This window comes from Stylophora pistillata, chromosome 9, assembly GCF_964205215.1.
Source record: "Stylophora pistillata chromosome 9, jaStyPist1.2, whole genome shotgun sequence".
NCBI lineage: Eukaryota > Metazoa > Cnidaria > Anthozoa > Scleractinia > Pocilloporidae > Stylophora > Stylophora pistillata.
In genome coordinates, this window is record NC_142527.1 from 14,720,925 (window position 1) to 14,741,170 (window position 20,246).

General features: G+C 36.9%; 2 protein-coding genes across 4 annotated transcripts; one reads left to right on the plus strand and one right to left on the minus strand.

Moving 5' to 3' along the window:
• Positions 1-420: 420 nt before the first annotated feature.
• On the plus strand, positions 421-17,008 carry LOC111324106 (uncharacterized). Of its 3 annotated transcripts, none has more exons than XR_002694236.2 (9): positions 421-518; positions 1,324-1,580; positions 2,038-2,101; positions 8,555-8,665; positions 10,623-10,753; positions 14,044-14,162; positions 14,486-14,631; positions 14,960-15,056; positions 15,643-17,008. XR_002694236.2 is itself a non-coding variant. In XM_022927601.2 (9 exons), exons 1-9 carry the CDS (start codon positions 455-457, stop codon positions 15,690-15,692), a joined length of 1,026 nt encoding a protein of 341 aa, XP_022783336.1. In that variant the 5' UTR covers positions 421-454; the 3' UTR covers positions 15,693-17,008. The 3 variants fall into 3 exon arrangements, 2 of the variants coding, with proteins under 2 accessions (XP_022783336.1, XP_022783337.1); XM_022927601.2 differs by having other exon boundaries at positions 14,486-14,618; XM_022927602.2 differs by lacking the exon at positions 8,555-8,665 and having other exon boundaries at positions 422-518; positions 14,486-14,618.
• On the minus strand, positions 16,009-20,242 carry LOC111324107 (uncharacterized). Its single transcript, XM_022927603.2, has 4 exons — positions 20,117-20,242; positions 17,798-17,872; positions 17,173-17,267; positions 16,009-16,938 (listed from the first exon to the last, which is right to left on the minus strand). Exons 1-4 carry the CDS (start codon positions 20,218-20,220, stop codon positions 16,763-16,765), a joined length of 450 nt encoding a protein of 149 aa, XP_022783338.2. The 5' UTR covers positions 20,221-20,242; the 3' UTR covers positions 16,009-16,762.
• Positions 20,243-20,246: the final 4 nt, after the last annotated feature.

Here is a 20,246-nt window from a genome sequence, read left to right on the forward strand (position 1 = left end):
ATCAGTACTAACGGCAACTGCTAGGAATTTTTTAAACCCCATACTCACTGCCTTGACCAGAGCAGTTCTCTCTGCACAGATCGACAAACCATAACTTGCATTTTCCACGTTACAGCCATCTATGATTTCTCCTGTGTCGGTCAACAACGCTGCACCAACACGAAACTTACTGTACGGCGAATGAGAATGTTCCTTCGCTTTAACGCTTCGTTGCAGTAAAGACAACATTATTGAGTCTTGGTGGTTGTTTGAGCACTCTTGACTGTTCTCTGACATGCCTCTTTGATGCCTCTTTAATGCCCCTTTATATATTTTGTCACGACTGACCACTTTCCATCGGTTCTTACGTGTGTTGCTCTAGTGACCTTGTTGTATCTGTTTATTTCGATTCTGACACGTGCGACACGGTTGACTGACATTTCGTCGTTACCAATCCTTCGCAAACGATTGCAAAATGTCCTCTTGGTCTGAAGCTATACGTAGCCTTGTTCATAAACTGAATAACTTTTCTCGCCCAGGTGGGTCTCTATGCAACCAAAGGATCCAAATTTTTAGTTTAGTACAACACAGAAATTTAATTTATTCGCGTATTTTTTTTTGGGTGTGACAAAACTGTCGGAAAACTGTGTAGCAAAAGATTGTTCCTCTTATCAATTTACCCACAAGTCCATAAATGAATAAGAACACTAGAGAGGGATCAGACAATTTTTCAAGGAAAGGTTGAAAATGTGAAAATCTGTTTCATGCAATAGAAATAAAAAATATTCAGAGCTACAACATTTGCTAATTATGTTAGCTGTTTTTCTTGCTGAATAAGTTCTGTTTCGTTGTATTGATTGCAACATTCCTTTGTAAATGTTTTTCCATACTACATTTTAACTTAAACTTCATGCCTCCCCGACTCGATAGTATTCCTTGCTGTTTATGTAGTGTATTGCGTTACGTAGCATCACATAGTGTTACCACTGTAAAGGACTTCCGTAAATCTACTATCCTAATTAAGTCAAAGTAAAATAACTGATTACGATTATTGTGCAGGAAATATTCTATCTCGATCATGGAATAAAAATGGCAGTTGAATAAAAGGAATGAGAGTGTGACTTATCACTTGACCCATGAATACTTTACAGCTTACATGTGGCTTCATGGCTCAGTTAGTAGTTGCACCCTACTAGTGTCAGAGAGGCACAAGCTCAAATCCTATCAAAGCCTTACTTTTTCCAGGCTTCTTTTTAACAGTTATAACTTCAGGTCTCACCGGCTCTTCAACATTATGTGCTACAATTTTAGTTTTAAAATTCTTTCAATCTTATTTGTTGATAGGTTCCTGTAAGTCCCTTTGCAAACCATTCCTTGTTGATGGTGTCCAAGTGGGTTATATTTCACCAAAAATTGCCAGTTATTTAAAGTCTTATGATGAAGTATTTGAAATGGTTCCGGGAACCAGTGGTGAAATACGTCATGTTACTTTGGCTCCAGGACTTAAGACTTTTACAGAAAGAAGTCAAAAGGTTGCTGAGGTTATGAACAGTCTGAGATTAAAAGATGTGTTCAGCACTTTAAGAGGATGGAGAAATGAGGCAAGTGCTCTTTCTTACAAACTTTATTTTCATGTCTAGCATGATGATGAGTAAATCTAAATGTCTGATCTGCAAAGGGCAGTACAGCCCATCTTCTGCAGATATAAATATCCAGGTTAAGGTTTTTTGTTCTCAGTTGAAACCAAGGGCTGAGACAGAGTAACAAACTAGATAGTTATTACTATCATGGGATATTGATTCCTGGACCAATAATTTCATTGTTTGGCAGCCAAATCCTCAACAGCAACACAGGTTTGCACACAAACTGTTTTAAAACTCTTGCAAATCACCATTTGTTTGGATACGGTCAATTGAAAATTGCAAAAAATCCTGATTCAACATCAAATTCTCATGACTAATTCACAAGGAAATATGTAGCAGCTAGAGGGGAGAAATAGCAAAAACATCCAGGGAGTTAAAAGGTTAATCATTATTGATAATATTATTTGACATGAAGATGTACCCTGTGATGGCTTCCTTTGATACCAAACCATGCTTTATGATGGAAAGGTCAGCAACTTGTAAGTATTATATATTTGTTAGTATTTTATGAACGTAGGTACTAAAAGTTGGAATCACCTGAAACCACCTGAAACCATCTGAAACCACCGATGAAACCACCTGAAACCATCTGAAACCATCTGAAACCATCGATGAAACCACTTGAAATTTACTTAGGCAGTGAAAGTTAAAGCCACCATTTATCAGCTATATTCTGTCATTTGCAGAAGAATACCTTGTAAAAAATCCACATATATTTCACTTTTGCAAAAACAAAGTCAGTGAAATTCTAGGTCACGCTATAAATTCGTCTCTGATGAAAAAGAAACACAATGTTCAAAATTTCCTTAGGAAGTTTGAAAATCTTCAGGCTTTCCTGGGCTTTTTCATATATAATTTGCATGATCCCGTTGAAGAAACTTCACGTATTTCTTTCAATTTAAGACAGTTTCTTCTTTACATTCACAATCGCATGTTGTTATTGTCACGTAAGTGCTTTGTCAAGAAATAATTCGCATATTCCCGTGCAACTCCCAGCCATTCATGAGCTAATTGAGTGTGTTTTCAACAAGAACAATGGAATGTTTCCTTGAAGACCTGTTTGTGGTGCCTATTCTGTACTGTAGGGCATTATATACAATATCCTTAAGCTGGGCTCCCTGTGGATAAACTTGATTGTTAACACTTATTTTCTGATGTTACCCGTATTTTTTTAGGTGCTTTCATGTTGTTTAAATTGTTTCGAGATATTTTCAGGTAATTTCAGATGGTTTCCTTGGGGGTTTCAGATGGTTTCAGGTGGTTTCATCAGTGGTTTCAGATGGTTTCAGATGGTTTCAGATGGTTTCAGGTGGTTTCAGGTGATTCCAACTTTTAGTACCTACGATTTTATGAACTGTAATTATATTGTCAACATTTTTGTGGTTGGACGTGCATAGTTTAGAAATATTCTTTGGCAATCCCCCAGGCAGGACTGAGTTATAGGCAGTGGAGTCAGTGTTACTGGTATGGGTGTTTCTAGTGCAATGACACCTGTATGGGACAAACCCTATATTAAAGAAGACACCTTGTATCAGAGAGATACTTTGTATTAAGTTCTAAAGTTTTATCCACCAATTAGCTTAAAATGAACCAGTAATCAGTGGACACCTCTATTAATTAGACATGGACACCATATATAGTTGCACCTGTTCAAAGCAGCATCATTTTATTAAGCGGCCACCCAGTTTCAAGCAGCCTGTTATCAAATTCCCAAAATTGTTTCTCCTTAATTAATAGTCCATTTTACAGTTGTGTGCTTGGTTGCCAAGCCTTTGGACGGGAGTGAGGCTAGAGATGACCTTGTTATGATACAAACCTTTCTACCTTTCAAATGTAAATCATTTTGTTATCATGCTAACTAGATACAGGTCTCTATCACAACAAGGTCATCTTTAGCCTCACTCTGAATCAAAGGCTTGGCAACTAAGTACACAACTGTAGAATAGCCTATTACTGTAAAATTGACCTTTATTAAGAGGTTGTGGTCATCCTGAGTCCCAGTGGCCTGTTTGTATCGTCTCCACATGTATTGAACAGCCACTTAGATCAGAACCACTCAAATAAAACAAAGAATAATCTCTCAACTAAAATATATTCCATATTCACCTCTCAGAATCATTGCTAGTATTTAGTTTTTAAATGACTTCAATGCATTTGCACATGGAACTGTTCTAGGATTAATTTCTTGTGCAGCCATTTGCACAAGAAGTTGTCGCCTTGAAAATGATAATGACAAGGCACTTTAAGGACACAACCACCAACTTGGTTTAGTGTTTCCCTCTAACGAAGACCTTTATAGAATTGAATGGCCTCTTTAAAAACTTAGTCAACCATATTGCCACAAGTTAAGGAACACACCCAATTACATCATATTCATCGCTCAACTTGTTCAGGTGAGATGTTAATCTTGCAGCTGTTATTCCCATTCATCAATGGTTAATAGTACACAATAATTTTGGTTAGTTGTGAAATTCTGAGGTATGTCAAATAAAAATAAGAAGACTTGAGACAACTTTTGAGACACTAAGAATCTTTGAATAAATCTGAAATCAATTTCCTTGGGAAAACCACTACTTAGGGTATGTCAACAAGTTTGAGGACATGTTTGTAATATTTTTTTGCATAAGTTCCACCAGTTTTCATTTGTGAAGAAAACATGGCACTCAAAGTAGTTAATTCATGCCATTTGAATGTTTTTTTAAAAAAATGGGCAGTTTCCCTAATTTTAAGTGATGTTTGCTGTCATCTTTGGAATGGACCTTATTAGGCCCTGACCATTTGACCTTTTGACATAGCTTGAGAGCAATGCATCAAAACGTAAACAAAAGTTTTTCATGAAATATTTATAATAGTACCTTGCACTTTCTTTGATTTGTAGGTGTGTTTAGATGAGAGTATTAAACGTTTGGGAAGATTAAGAAGCAAAAGTGACAGATTTAAAAGGGCTTGTATTAATCATTAATTTTCCTGCTTTCGCCTTTTTGTTACAAATTTAAAAAGAGCTTTTTAATGGCACTCTCAAATACTTAAATAAAATTCGGAAATGCCGCAGTACCTAAAAGCTCCTTCGATCTTCAACAAATGATAATCCTTTTGAAAACTCTTGGGGCTTACACCACCTGTTTTATGTTTTGACCGCTGTCCTGTACTTCGATCACTCGGTTCTTCCATGTTCCATGGATTTGTTCCATGCTGGTTGGATGATCTGATAGTTGGATTGATTGATTTGTTCGCATTCTCTCAAGTCTTTCGCCACTTGAACTTCTGCAACATCGTTTCAATCCCTAAAATTGTCTCATTCAAATTCCTATAATTGTCTCAATTTCTGTGTGAAATTGAAATTGCGATCGATCATAATGGACGTCTAATTTAGCTTGCTTTCTTTGCGCGATTACAACGGTCATGCCGCTTTGCTGGATTTGTGAATTGGAGACAAACTATAACTGTTTAAGTTGCCAAGCGTCTGTATGTAACAGGGCAGAATGCTCTGTTGCGGCGCCTGAAGAAACGCTGAACTGGAAGGCTGGTTCTAGGGTGGCATTTTGTTCGACATGTTCATTTAAAACCGCCGACGAAAAGGATGGAGAAGAAATTAACCAAACAGAAGCCTCACTCACCAGAAAAGAAGACGCTAAGCCAAGTACATCTCAAATGAAAAGTCAAGATGGCATTAAAAAAAAAGTCCAGGAGAAGCGGAAATGCTTAAGCTTACAGCAGAGAGTTGAGGTGATCGTGTATGCGAAAGATCATCCAAAGGAGGGGTACCGTAAGATTGCTGAAAAGTTTGGCATTGGGAGGACACAGGCACATAAAATCTTAAAACAAAGGAATGAGATACTGGCGTTATATGAAAGGAATTCTCAGTCAAATCAGCGAAAGAGAGGCCGTTCTGCAAGGTACTCAAAAGTCAATGAGGTAGTGTGGCAATGGTATGTCATCTGCAGCAACTTAAACATTCCTGTTTCAGGAACAATGCTTCAAGAGGAAGCTTTGTTGGTTGCAGAAAAATTGGGCATCAGTGGCTTTGCTGCATCTAATGGGTGGCTAGAGTCATTCAAGAAACACTACAATATTTGCAGTATCACTAAAGCAGGCCAGAATGAAGACCTTTATCAGGCAACTATTGAAAGCTGGAATGGACAGGTCAGAAAGTTTATTAGGGGATGGAAGCCGGAGGATGTGTGGAATATGGATGAGACTGGGAGCTTTTGGAGAGGGTTACCCGAAACTAGCTTAAACAATAAGAGGAAGCAATGTAACATTGGCGGAAAGCAAGCCAATCAGAGGACCACATGGGTATTTTTTGTTAATGCTGCTGGAGAAAAAGAAGACCCAATTGTTATTGGTAGATATTTGAAGCCACGTTGTTTCAAGAACCTAAAAGATACTAAAAGACTTTACCAATGCTACTATTTTGCAAACTCGAAAGCATGGATGACAAAAGAAATAATGACTGATGTCTTGTCTCAACTCAATGAAACCTTGATTCAAAAGAAGAGAAGTATTTTACTGTTCTTGGACAATGCTCCATGCCACTCCCTTGACTTGGCTGGAAAGTTTTCAAATATTGGCATCAATTTCCTACCCAATAACACAACATCAAAGACTCAGCCCCTTGAGGCTGGCATCATTACAAACTGGAAAGTGAAGTTCAAAAATCGGCTGCTTCGTTATGTGTGCTCCAAGGTGAGTCAAGGCAAAAGTGCCAGTGAGGTCATCAAGTCTGTAGATATCTCTATGGCTATTCAGTGGGGACGACAAGCTTGGGACGAGGTGTCTCCTGAAACAATCATAAGATGTTTCAAGAAGACAAGGCTCTACCCAGAAGAAATCATGGAGGAAGATAATACCCCTGAAGGAGAAGATGAGCTGGGGCAGCTTCAAGAACTAATCAACAAGATTGGCTCTGGTGATGCTGAAGCATATATCTCGGCAGAGAATCAACTTGAAGTATGCCTCGGTAACATTGAAAGTTCCGATCCAAACTGGAGGAAGTCATTACGTGATCAGCTGCTTAATGAGGGGGAAAAAGGTTGGGATGTTACAAATGGCCTGGCAGATGAGAGAGCACCCAGAATTGAGGAAAGGTCTTTTAGAGGAGATGACGAGTATGACCCAGAGTCGAAACAACCAGCTATAAGGACAATATCAGAGGCAGAGAAAGTGGCAGAGCAACTGACAGACTTTGCCCATTTTAATGGCCACCAGGATCTTTCCTTGGCATTAAGCCAAGTTAGTGATTTGATCCATGAAATCAAACTACAGAAAGCAAAAGGCCAACCATTGATTTCAAATAATCTTTCATGTTAGACAATAGAAAACATAAGCAGAGATGTTTTTGACTGGTAGAAGACAACTAATTTTGTTTCACTTTTAAGCCAGTGTATCAACTGTAGGGTTGTCAATCATTTTTTAAATTATTGTGTTGTGGTGGGAAATCTGTAATTAATCAGTGCAGAAGGAAACACATGAAACCCACCTTTGATCTCCTGAAGGTTATGTTACACAAAAAGTATGAAACTGAGCTATATATTGCTTGTAAGACTAAGAGTTTAAATAAGTTTCACATGAAGTGAAAGTTAAACCCTCTGTCATAATTTATTTAACAGTTTTAAGTGTAGTGAATACTTTTGCATATTATTCCTTGGTTGTGATTTTCGGTTGTGGTGTGACAAAGCTGAATAATGAAGTGCTACATCAGAGGGTATTTGTTGAACAATGTGGGCTCAAAGTGTTCTAGGTCTAAAATTTAGCAAAATTATCGGAAAATGATAAGGGCTGACTTTTAAAACTGAGGAACTCTGTTTTCATTGAAGGCATTTTCTTATTTCCAGAGATTTTAAGGAGAAAATTAATTTTTGCAAATTTTTAGGGGTGTACTCAAGTTTTTGGAGGTTGTCCTGTAAAAGAAAAGTGGCAAGGAAAACGGCGCCTCAAAGCAACAGAATAGGAAATCAACCATGCAAACGGCTCAAACTCCATGTTTCCATGGCAAAACCTAGTGCATGCGTATATGTTATTCCACTCTGTCATGTTGTGTGTCTGTGTGTGTACTTTTAAACACACAGACGCACAAAAGGATGGATAACACTATGCACTGGATAAATCTCTATCCATTTTGATAAATCTCTATCCATTTTGTTAATGCTTATCTGCTGGATAGTGATTTATCCATTAGAGTTATCTGCTCTTTCGAACAACTGGGCCTGTTTTTACACTGGGCCACCAATTTTTTAGTGTTGTTTTTAAAGGAGGAGACTGCACTTTTGAACAAGCTTTTGGATAATCCATAAACAAAGTTTTTATCGCCTCTGACCCCTACTCTTGTGGAACAAGTGTGAGGAGGTCACTCTGTGATCGTTATATATAACTTGTGCCTAGCTGACAGCCCACGGTGAAATGTGAGTTTCTTTCTTATCCTTCAACAAATTAAGATTACTTTTAAATGCAACTCTAATTGCTAAAGCAAGATTTGAGAGGTTGCTAGTCCCTCTGTGCTTTTGGTCTAATTAACAGTAAACTTCTATAATTGTGCAATTTACCAAAAGAAATGGCACACTGGGTGGACACTACTGACTCCTTTGACTCCTTTATCACTATGAAAGGCTTGCAATACTAACAAGGTAATCAAGAAGATCAGGTGATAAACTGCACCTATTTACAATGCATAGTTACAAAGTAACATGCTTATTTAACAGTTACATAATTTTATGTTGTTTAGTCTTATTTTTCTTTACCAATAAAGTAGTTAGGAAGGTTAGATGGTCCAATGGTACATTATACCTACTTACTATGTTAAAAAGGTTTTCCCTTATGAGAAGAGAATTGTATGTGAAAAAAACATAAATCAATTAATTGACTATTGAATAAATTAATCAGTTAGATAATAAATTAAATACCAGTAAGTATTAAATGGACTAATCCACCTGCAGTAAACAACACTGATTGCACTGGGAAGAATAATCAACCAGAAGAGGTAAAAGGGAAAGAGAAGTTCACACTGGGAGGAGGGGCACTGGGCTACAAAGCAAGAGGAGAAACAAGTACCGGATATTTGTTTATTAAATTGAAGTTTTAGAATGCCTAGAAATTGTGGTTTTTTTGTTCTCACATTTTGTTAAAGTTATTTCTTTTATAGTGCACATTGATAGAAAGAAATAAACTAAGAAACTATTAAGCTCAAGAATAGATTCTTTTGTTTTGTAGAGCCAGATCTAATATCTAGCTTTGAGGAAACAAAAAGCAAGTTGACATGTAAATTTGAATGAATCTGATCTTAGTCCTATTGTCACAGTTTTTCTAAAACGTTGTAATCAGGTACAATTTGATGGTGTTTTAGTGGAAGTACTAGTCATTCTCAAGAACATTTAGTCCTGGAGCATCTCCATAAGAAGTGGAGGAGGTTCTCAGGATACTCATTGTAGGTTTTCCTTTACTTCTTTAATTTTAAGTTAGGAAGTCATTTGTTGGAATCCTTCGATGCAAAGTTTAAATTGGAATTCCCTAAGTTTTGTACCTTATGTACAATGATATAGGCTAACTTACAATTTACATAGTTTGATTCTGCATTCAATGCATATCTACTTTCAGCTTTCTTTTGATTGGGACATATTTCTTTTCTGCAATAAATTTTTTATTAATGAGTCTGCTATGGTTTATAAATTTCAGTTATTGTCATAGGGCTTACATATTTGTTTTTTATGTTTGTGTTAAAATTTCTGCACCATTGATTCCATAAATTTTATGCTAAAGGCATAATTAAAAGTCTTGTAGAATGAGGAAGTTGTTATCATCATTGAGGTGTTGTACTTTGCGAATACCATGGTTGTGTTGTACATTGAATACAATGGGGTGTTCATCAATTCTTCTAATCAAGTTGTACTAAAGTCTTTGCTCTAGAATTTGGCTTTTGGAGGTTATGGGTCTATCAAATTTTGTTTCTGAACAAACAAAAAAATCCAGTTACCTTGGTTAGCTGTATCTATATGGGTATTTTCTAATCCATTTAGCTTTGATAAAAGATTAAATATATATCATTTTTAAATCACCTTCTGCATACTCATTAATCTTTGTGCTTTCAATTTTGTTGCCTTTTCTATTCTAAACAAAAGAATAAAATAGTGTGGTACCTTCATTAATTATTTTCTTGTTTGATTGTAGGGGTCAGAATGTAATCAAATTGAGTCAGTTTGCTAGACATAACGTCTCGTAGTCACGTGCGTCGAACGTGACTACGAGACGTTATGTCTAGCAAACTGACTCAATTATCGAACACGTTCCTGGCCTCGGCCCACAAAATTTCATCACAATGTAATCAAATTGTTTGGCAAAAAGGAAATTTAGAAACATGATTTTACCTGAGAGAGTAATTATGTGATGTTTCCAGTTGCTTGAGATATTTCAGACTTTTTCTAATTCTTCAGTGTAGTTTAAAAAGATCCACTACCATACGGGACCTGTTAAGAGCCATATGTATGGCAAATATATACTGTTTATATATTTGCTATTTTAAATTTCTTTCTGGAAGGAAATTTTCATCCTTCCTGCTGTTGACACCAGTCCAAGGAGCTTCTGTTTTCTTTCTGCTAAGTTAAATACAAAAGCTTTGCCAAAGTTGTCAATTAAACTGAAAGGAGCTGTTAGGGATTTCTTTTATCCATCTTAAAGTAACATCATACCATTTGATAAAGATGCCTTTAATATTCTCATTTTCTCTATCTTTTCTCTTGTTTTCTTCAAGAACTTCGACTGCTAGAACAAAAAGATAAGGGGCTAGAGGGCAGGTTTGTCTTACTACCCTCTTGATTCTGCACAAGTTGCTTGGCTGCCCAACTGTTGTTTATGTTGCAGCTTTTTATTTTATTGTCAGTATAAAAACCTTCTATCCAGTTCACTTCTGACCAGGAGGAGTCCCTTATGCCTCTGCTTAATACAAGTTGCATCACATCTTGTTTAATTTATGAAGTAATTTTTGATCTCTTTTGTGGTATTGTACTGCAGGTTTGCTAGGAACTGTGCAGTATGGTGTTCATGTGAATGGATATTGTATAGATGAAAATGGGAAAATGTTAATGTGGATAGCAAGAAGAAGTCCTACAAAACAAACCTGGCCTGGCAAACTTGATCAGATTGTAAGTGTTTCTAACCAGTGGGAAATATTATACATGATATTTAGTTCTGAGTGACTTCCTGTTAGGGTAAATTTCAGTATTCAAGCCAAGCTGGCTCAATAATGACAGACCATCAGAAGTTAACTAACAACAACAACATCTTTTATTTAAACATAGTGGGTTTTTAAGCTAATATAGCTTTTGGAGCCGTGTAAAAATTTGTTAATAAAATGATGAAAAATTAAAAATTATCAGAACTGAATGTAGTCAATAAAAAGTGAAATTTGTACAAATAAAAGATATGAAAATAGTCAGTATAACTTGATGTGCTGACTCACTTATCACTCAACATTGCATTCTAGAGTTATAGACAACTAATCTTTTTATAGTGAACCAATGCAGCTATGTGAGAAGTGATAATTAAAAAGCTGTTTGCTCCTCCAGCAGATTACTCATAATGAACCAGCTTCTGTAATTTTGTGATGAATATAAGAATTCAGTGGCTTATTAATTTCTTGTGATCTTTAGCATTGCCTCTTTTGTTTATGGGGTTATCATAACATAACATAGCATTGAGCTATTGTTTAAGATTTAATCAGGCCTTGCACTGAAAAACGCTTGTTATTATTGAAAGTATAATTTACATAAATCAGCCAAATTAGTTAAAAATTATGTTTTGATGTCATTATGAGACTTAATTAATGTACAAATAATCATTGATCATTTGTAGTGCAATCCATAATCTGGTTTGTTTCTGTAATAAAGCAGACAAGTGCTTGCTGACAAGACCAGAGAATGTAGTGGTGAGCTCTTGGCAAGCTCTCCAATATTTCTACTTTGTCTTCTTATCACTTTGAAAGATAATGCATGATTGCTAATTGATGAATATAGTCAAAGCTGGCTGTGACTAAAAGTGGGATGGGGATGTGGGACTCGGGGACGTGGGACTCGGGGACGTGGGACTCGGGGACGTGGGACTCAGGGACGTGGGACTCGGGGACGTGGGACTCGGGGTGGCGGGACTTGGGGTGGCGGGACTGGGGGTTGTGGACTCGGGGATGCTGGGACTCGGGGACGTGGGACTCGGGGACGTGGGACTCGGGGTCGTGGGACTCGGGGATGTGGGACTCGGGGTGGTGGGACTTGGGGATGCTGGGACTTGGGGACGTGGAACGTGAGGAAATCGTGACTCGTTGATGTGTGGGTACTCAAGGATGTGATAAACAAACAACAGATGATTTTTGTGCTGAATCTGTAAATTATAATTTTCGGTAGCTTCGAGAAAGGTATTATACCACTGAAACAGGTAGATCATTTTTGGTCACGTGACTAAAAAGCTATGTTAACACAAAAGGCAAAAGCACATGATAATGTTCCTTTGCATTTCTTTGCCCGCGCTTTTGTTGTCCATTGTAGTTTATCCGCTTTCGTTTAGTAAATTATATAACATCATCCAGCTAAAAGTATTCTATAATATTTCTTTTCCGGAAAATTGATGTGAACCAATTACAAAAGACAAAACTGAGGTGTCTGCCTTCGATGATCTGATGCAAATTGTAAGGTATAAATGAGAGTATTTACAATTTATTCCTGAGGAAGAATTGCAGATTCAATACAGGGATAATGAGGATACTTTTGTCATGAAGTAATCGCAACTTGCGTCCAGTGTAGTAAGTTCACATCAATCTTCAAGAAAAGAAAGTAAAATAAATTGTTAACACTCTAATTTATTAATTCTTCATCAGGAAAAAATTGTAAACACTGGAGTTCTTCTAAATCCGCAATTCTTCATCAGGAATAAATTGTGGACACTCTAATTTATTCTTTACGATCATCATCAGATCATTGAATGTAGACACCTCAGTTTTGTTTGTTGTTGCTAATGGCAACTGTTATGCACCTCTCCAAAAAAAATGTCTACCTGTGTTAGTAGTACAATACATTTCTCGAGACCACTGAAAATTATACTGAACAAATCAGTGCAAAAATCAGGTGCTGTTTGTTTATCATGTCCCCAAGTCCCCGCACATCACTGAATCCTGACTTCCTCACGTCCCACATCCCTGGGTCTCAGAGTCTCCAAGTCCCCGAGTCCCATGTCGCCGAGTCCTACATCCCCTAGTCCTACATCCCCAAATCCCACCTCCCCAAGTCCCACCTCGCCAAGTCCCACGTCCCAGAGTCCCACGTCCCACGTCCCACATCTCATGTTCCTGTCCCACTTTTAGCCACATCGTCAAAGCTTTCCTTTAATTAAACGATAAAACATTGATTTTGGTCTGTGTAATGGTTACTTTCTCCCTAAGAGTTTTGACAATAATGTTATCTAAATCTAATCTAAATGTCTGATCTGCAAAGGGCACTACAGCCCAAAGTTGAGTTGAAGCAGATATATGCTGTGATTGTGCTGTGTGTGCTTAAAAACAGTGCAGTGAGTGTGTGCTAGTGATATAAGAATAAAAAAAAAACAAACATGTTCAAATGCTCAATGGGGCCTGGCCTGGGCAAGCTTGAAGGCCTCTGTATTGGCAGCTTCAATAATTGTATCATGAAGTTCATTCCATACTTTAATGGATCTGGTAAAAAAGCTATCTTTAGAAATATTAAAGTCCTGCAACCAGTATTTATAAACTTAAGTGGGTGATAATTTCTTGTTTGGCGTTTCTCCTGCCTGAAGTAATTTGGAATTTCTACTGCCAGGGTGCCGTTTACAATCTTATAAAAGGTTAATTATTAATCTTGTTTGTCACCTTCTCTGTTCCAATGATGGCCATTTTAGCTCCCCTAGTAGGCTTGTGATGGTACCTGGTATGCGCTGATTGTATTTCGTAACAAAACAAGCTGCTCTGTGCTGAACTTTCTCAATTAATTGAATGTTCTTTTGTGTATGAGGGTCCCACACCAAGCATGCATACTCCAAGTGGGGTCTAACTAAAGAATAATATGCCTGCGTCTTGATCTGTTCGGGGCAGTTATATAGTAGATTTCTTCTCAAGAAGCCGAGGGAAGAGTTTGCTTTCCCTGTAAATTTATAGCAGAAATATGTTCATTCCATGTTAATTCCGTGTTATCAAAAAACTTTTAAAGTTATCTCCACCTGGTAATAATTTTGATGCCATATTAATAGTTTTTTATTATCCTGAGCTCTGTATTGAGATGCCAAATTACAAGGAAATCTCAGTGTAAAAAAGCAAATCTTTATTTTCATTTTCAAAATTTCTAGAATTATTTAGTTTATCAACTAGCTTTAATTTATAATGTCTTTTCCTATTAGTATTGTAAGCTCACCTTGCCTTTCTGTGCATGGTTAGGTGGCAGGAGGTATAATCTGTGGTGAAGGAATTCAGGAGACACTTATAAGAGAATGTGCAGAAGAGGCATCAATACCACAAGAACTTGCTAAAGCAGCTTCTTCAGCTGGTTGTGTCAGGTAGATAAACTCCTCTTGAAAATTTTCCTTTCAGTCAATACTTATACCATCACAGGTTGTCTGAGCATAAGTTTCCAGTCTTGAAAGTGATTCATGACCTAAAACTTTCCGCAACTTGAATGAATGTCAACTGTGGGTATAACACTCTGTTTAAGCACTTCTGAATCAGTGTTTTTTTTTTTACTTAAATGTTCTTTGTTATCATTTCTTTATTTTGTTTTTGTAAATCATTCAGACAAAGGAAAACAATTTTTTTAATAAGTTGTCCAATGTATAGTTAATTTTGATACTTGATTTTAACTACTTTTTTTTCTTTTCACCAGCTACTTCTTTGAGGATGAGAGAGGATTGTTTCCTGAAGTCCAGTTTGTTTGGGATTTGAAGCTGCCTCGTGATTTTCAACCAATCAACAGTGATGGGGAAGTTGGTGAATTTTATTGCTGGCCTATGGCCAAGGTACATGTAGTGTGTATGTATCAGTTTAGTTTCTTTCTATCTATCATGGTGGGTATTGCATTGGGAAGAAATGCTAAATTTGCTGTATGGAAGGCTATATCTTTTGGACTTCAAGTGAACTAATGTTGTTGACAGATATATTTGAATTTCATTCCTTGCATTCCATTGCTAAGTTCTTTTTTGAACTGCCACAGTCAGGTGTAAATTAGGTCTCAACTGTATGTTTTTATTGAAATGTTTAAATAGCCATAGAAGTGTGAAGAGGACTTTGGACAGCACCTTCCTAGAGTTTACAAATTTTTTTGTCTTTTTGTTTAATAATTTTTATTTTCTTTGTACAGGTGAAGGCAAGAATAGCAACTGAGGAATTTAAGCCTAACTGCGCTCTTGTAGTTCTTGACTTTATGGTCCGTCATGGCTTTGTTACACCAGACAGTGGTGAGCTTTTAACCTCACATGATTAGTGAAAATCAGTTTGTGTTTCTCAGTTATTTGATTTTCTAGTGAAAGATTGAGGCTAACCTTAATAAGCAGATCATTTAAATTCCTGAAATTTTTACAGATCTACAAAAAGAAAAATGTCTAAGGATTAAAAGGACAATTGCCAGAGTTCCCATCTGAATATCTTGGCACAAAAAAACATAGAAAGTTTTGAAGTCTTTCATCATCTATTGGAATTTCTCTCCTTCTCATTCCTTTTTTTTTTTTTTTTCGCCCTTCCTTATTTCTTTGGTGTTTGTTTTCAGTGTCCAAACTATTTTTCTGGTTCCAGACAAAAAACAACACATTTTTGGTAACACAACACCTGTTCATTTAAGATCAGCTCCTTTATTTCCCCGTCGATACTTTGGCTTGGTTTCTTATGTGATTTAACACATGATTGCTGTTGTTTGGCATAATCTTAGCCAAACAGTATGTTTAAAATTATTTGAAGTGAATTTTGTTTTGGTTTGAATAAGTTGTAAAGATGTTACCTGTGGTAAACAATGTACTAAATCATTATTATCTTGTTTTCTTATTGCAGAACCTCATTTTGTTGAATTTGTTCTTGGTTCTCACAGCAGTCTCCTCTAATATGCAAAATAAATGAATATGCAAAAGTGAACCATCGTAATGAGGGCACCCCTAAGTGTACGTATACAAGGAAGATAGGAGAAATGGCAGGGAAAGAAGTACTGGAGTCTTATAAGAATCTATTTGATCATCTATATGTGTATTCTTGACTGTTTTTTTTTTTTTACAAAATAAAGTGGACTTCAGTCCTCACTCTTTAGTGCAGTGATTTCAAGAGTGTGCGACATGAGCTCTATTCCACCAAGTTTAGCAAGAGATGATCTTTTGGTGTTCACTTCAGGAATTGTAACTATGGGAACAAATGACCACATTTGCTTTTGTTTCAAAAATTTTAATACAAAGTTATTTTTAATGATGTCAATTGTTCAATACAGTGAGCCTCACTGAGTCAATAATTTAATTATTTATTTTAAGATTGCAGTACCCACTTCTTGCACTGGACCATCAGGTCCTCAATTCTTCCCAGCCCATAAGGCACCAAGGATGACTTGGTCATTGCCATACCCAAAAGTCAGGTTCTGTTTCGCTTGGCAACAAATTTTTTTCATTGTAACTTGGGTTTACTAGAGATGTTTTAGTAAATGGTGTGATTGAATGATAATAGTAAGAATAACATAATATTTGATAGTAAGTGTTCTTTACTTTAACTTTAATTTTCTTTAGTGTTTAGTTTCTTCAGAGAAGGTAGAAAAAAAAAAGTAATTTCCTACTAACAATTAATGCATCAATTTGTCTCTGTGTCAAATCAATAACCAAGTAACACAAATTTTCCAAACAACTTTAAATAAGGAGCCAAAATGTCTGTGTCAAAAAAAATTGTTCACTTTTTCTGTACTACTACCATGCTAATGTAATGTAATTACTATAGTTAAATTAAGCATTCTGTTCTTCCTTGAGCATGGCACTTATCAAGAGCACATTAAACAAGTTTTTGTACTGATTCAAAGCAGGTGGCTGGCTTGAAGCTGGGTGCTTTTAATTATTTGGTAAAGAGCATTTATTCCACCTGAAATGATCACAGAGTGAAAGCTAAGCAAGGAAGTTGAATGCACTAGTTTGTGACACAACACTTAAGCATGCAGGTTTTCATTTTCTCGTGAGTTGAAATGTTTTTTATTTGAATTTTGTCTGTTGGGTTTGCGTCCTTCTTTGCTAGGTGTTTTGTTGTCCTTGCTAGGTCTTTTTTCATATCTTTCCTTGTGCACTGGCTCCCAACTTTTTATTTTTTTCTTGGTTTCAAAGCTTTCTGTAAATAAGAGAGAAAATAGAGATGTATCTGACAAAGACAGAAAATAAAATAAGAATAACATTTACAATCTGCTGCAACTGTAACCACTTGAGGGCACACACTTGGTACCAACAGTTTTGAGCGATGGACAGATGGGTGTTGCAAACTTGAAAAACTTGTTTCACAGATTTTTGGCAAGCTAACTTTCCAGTGATGTATGTCATACTACACCTAAACATTACCAATCTGTACCTGTTTTTCTGGATTTCTTTTTCCTTGGTTCAAGTGTACTTGCTAATACATTGTGAAGAAACCTCTTGTTTGTTGCTGGAAGAGGGCATCTCTGCCTTACAAACACATGAACAAAATAAGTGCAATTTAGTAAAGCATCATCACTCACTGAAATGAAGTGACAATTGCTGTATCAGGATCCATTGACAAAATTCACTACCCCATTCATACAACTGAATTCACTTCTAATCTATACAGTTGTTTTTCCTTTCAAAAACATCAAAGTGGGTCAATCACAATCATAGCCTTATGCAGGATAGTATAATCCTCTACTGATAATACAAGAACTCTCATATCTTTGATCACCTGGTTAAGTCTTTGTTATTCAGCTTTTAACAGTTACTCAAAAGCCTTGGGAGATTTTTTAATCTACAAGCAATTGTTCAGTGTGTTCTGGGATTACCAAGCCACCAGCCTCCATACAACATTTAATGTTTTCTTATTGAATCATCACTGGATAAAGTTGAGAGTAGATCTATAATTCACTCGACCTTTTGCTTCTGCTTCTACAAATAATTGATCTGCAAGGCTACGACAAATCAAGATAACTTGAAATAAAAAAGTATTTGATGATTGTACTGCTTACCATCCCACAGGTCCTACTTCTTCTGCCCTTGATTTTGCTCTTTTTGCCTCCTGCAAAAGTTCTTGTTGGGCACGCCTAGACACAAACAATTTGGATATATCAACAAAGTTGAAATGGTAAATTGGCCACCGTAACGATTACAAAGGCTGACGTTTCGAGCGTTAGCCCTTCATCGGAGCGAATAGGGGAATTGTGGGTTGTGTGTGCTTTTAAAGGCAGAAAATGGAGCTACGTTATTGGTGGGAACATGCCAACGAGAAAAACAAGAATAAATTAGTGGAATGAAAAGCGTTCGTTGATCCCTGTGGGATTTAGACTGCCGGTTTGAAAGATGAGCTTTAGTTCAAGATTTTTACGGCTTTCCGTGCTACCTAAGTAGCTAAATTGCCTGTTCTTGTCCCGTTTGGTCAGAAGTTCTTTTCAGACTAATGACCAACCAGGCGCTTTTAAATGCGCTCGTGCACGATGCAAAACGTGTCCTTTCATTCACAACACTGATAAAATATCGGGACCTAAACGATCCATTAAGATCACCAATCACTTCATGTGCACCTCCGCCAATGTAATCTATTGCATAACTTGCACTTATTGCAAAAAGATATACATCGGCGAAACAGGCAGAAGACTAGGTGACAGATTTCGAGAACACCTTCCAGACGTGGAAAGGAATGACAAAGACACATCGAAACCAGTTGCTAGACATTTTAATTTACCTAATCATTCTAAGCAACATATGGCAATCTGCGGTCTTTTCTTACACTTAGGTGGCACGGAAAGCCGTAAAAATCTTGAACAAAAGCTCATCTTTCAACCCGGCAGTCTAAATCCCACAGGGATCAACGAACACTTTTCATTCCACTAATTTATTCTTGTTTTTCTCGTTGCCATGTTCCCACCAATAACGTAGCTCCATTTTCTGCCTTTAAAAGCACACACAACCCACAATTCCTCTATTCGCTCCGATGAAGGGCTAACGCTTGAAACGTCAGCTTTTGTAACTGTTACGGTGGCCAATTTACCATTTCAACTTTGTTGATATATCCAAATTATTTCGTTACTCCCACCAACGCAGCCCCAAACAGTTTCTTTCGAAGCTATCAGCCTCTAGACACAAACATGTTGTTTATAATGGTAATTGAACTGAGTGGAGTCCAATTTGGGCTGAAATCATACGCGTGATTTCAAAATCGAACGAGCGTGCAGCGCAAGTTCGATTTGAAATCACAAGTATGATTTCAGACCAAAATTGCACGACGTGAAGTTCAATTACCACTTTATTACATCCATTTTTAAATCGCCCAAATCGGACTTGGTCAATTAAAATAATATTTTACTGATGCAGTTCTGAGCCGGTTTTTAAATAAAAAGTGGAACCAGAAACGCTTTTACATCTTATTTTGTATGCAAAACAGAAAGACTGATGTCATGTGTCCAAAACTAAGTCAAGCGTAAAATGATGCGATTTAGAGCAAAAAATGGTGCGATTCATGAATAAATCACACTAATTAGAGCCAATCGGATTACAGGGACCACCAGTGATTTCAAAATGGATGTAATAAACCTATTTATCATAAACAAGTTTTCACATGTTTTGGTTCTACCAGTGGGCAAAATTGGGCATCCACTATTGCACAGACACAAAAGCAGGGATATAGTACAGTTTTAGTCTACAAATATTCATCGTTTTTTTAATGACAACCCTTACAGAATGTTTTTCTTAATAAACACATCTGTGCTTTGTTTCGGACTGAATTCCCCATCCAGATATAATACCAGTCCCCCCCCCCCCCCAAAAAAAAAAGAAATTAAAACCCACCATCACCTTGCATCTCATAGGCACCTGCCCTCCCCCCTGAGGGAACCAAAGAGGCTTGAGTTTTTGGGCACTCACTCACTGTAGGTAGCATTTTAACAAAAAAATGCTTTTCCTGTTCGTAAGGAATCATGGCGTGAGTCATGCCAGTCTTGTGGCATGAACTGACTTGAAATGCAAAAAATACTCCTTCCAGTGCTGATGAACTAACAAGTTTCCCTTTCAACCAGGTGATATTTTCTATTTCCAATTGAACCATGCCGGAATTAATTGCATGGTTGGTATTTATCGTTTAGTTTAGCTGCATAGTTGCTATTTGTTGAAGTTGGATCTCTATTTTACATTATAAAGCTTTCTGCTGTGATCTGCCAATCATTGAGATGGTTATTTCTGTGATTTCTATGTGATAAAAGTGATAGTCTCCTTTCACTACAAAGTGACTACAGGCTAACTGTAAAAAGCGATACAGAAGGAAACGAAAGTAGTTACACAAGGGCCAGTCTTACCTTTCTAACTCTTCGTCATCCATGTATATTAATGTAGCACAACGGATTTTTCTCATTTCGTGTGTACAAAGAGCACACTGTATGTTTCCGTACATGACATACATGTTGGCTGGTAGGTTCCAGGTTCCAG

Excerpts from the sequence above, each read along its gene's own strand:
- LOC111324106 (XM_022927601.2), top strand. The coding sequence starts at position 455 with ATGTCCTCTTGGTCTGAAGCTATACGTAGCCTTGTTCATAAACTGAAT. Across the intron at positions 14,163-14,485 it reads TCTTCAGCTGGTTGTGTCAG|CTACTTCTTTGAGGATGAGA; the intron begins GTAGATAAACTC and ends TCTTTTCACCAG. Across the intron at positions 14,619-14,959 it reads ATTGCTGGCCTATGGCCAAG|GTGAAGGCAAGAATAGCAAC; the intron begins GTACATGTAGTG and ends TTCTTTGTACAG.
- LOC111324107 (XM_022927603.2), bottom strand. The coding sequence starts at position 20,220 with ATGTATGTCATGTACGGAAACATACAGTGTGCTCTTTGTACACACGAA. Across the intron at positions 17,873-20,116 it reads GATGACGAAGAGTTAGAAAG|GCGTGCCCAACAAGAACTTT; the intron begins GTAAGACTGGCC and ends GTTTGTGTCTAG. Across the intron at positions 17,268-17,797 it reads GAAGTAGGACCTGTGGGATG|GCAGAGATGCCCTCTTCCAG; the intron begins GTAAGCAGTACA and ends TGTGTTTGTAAG.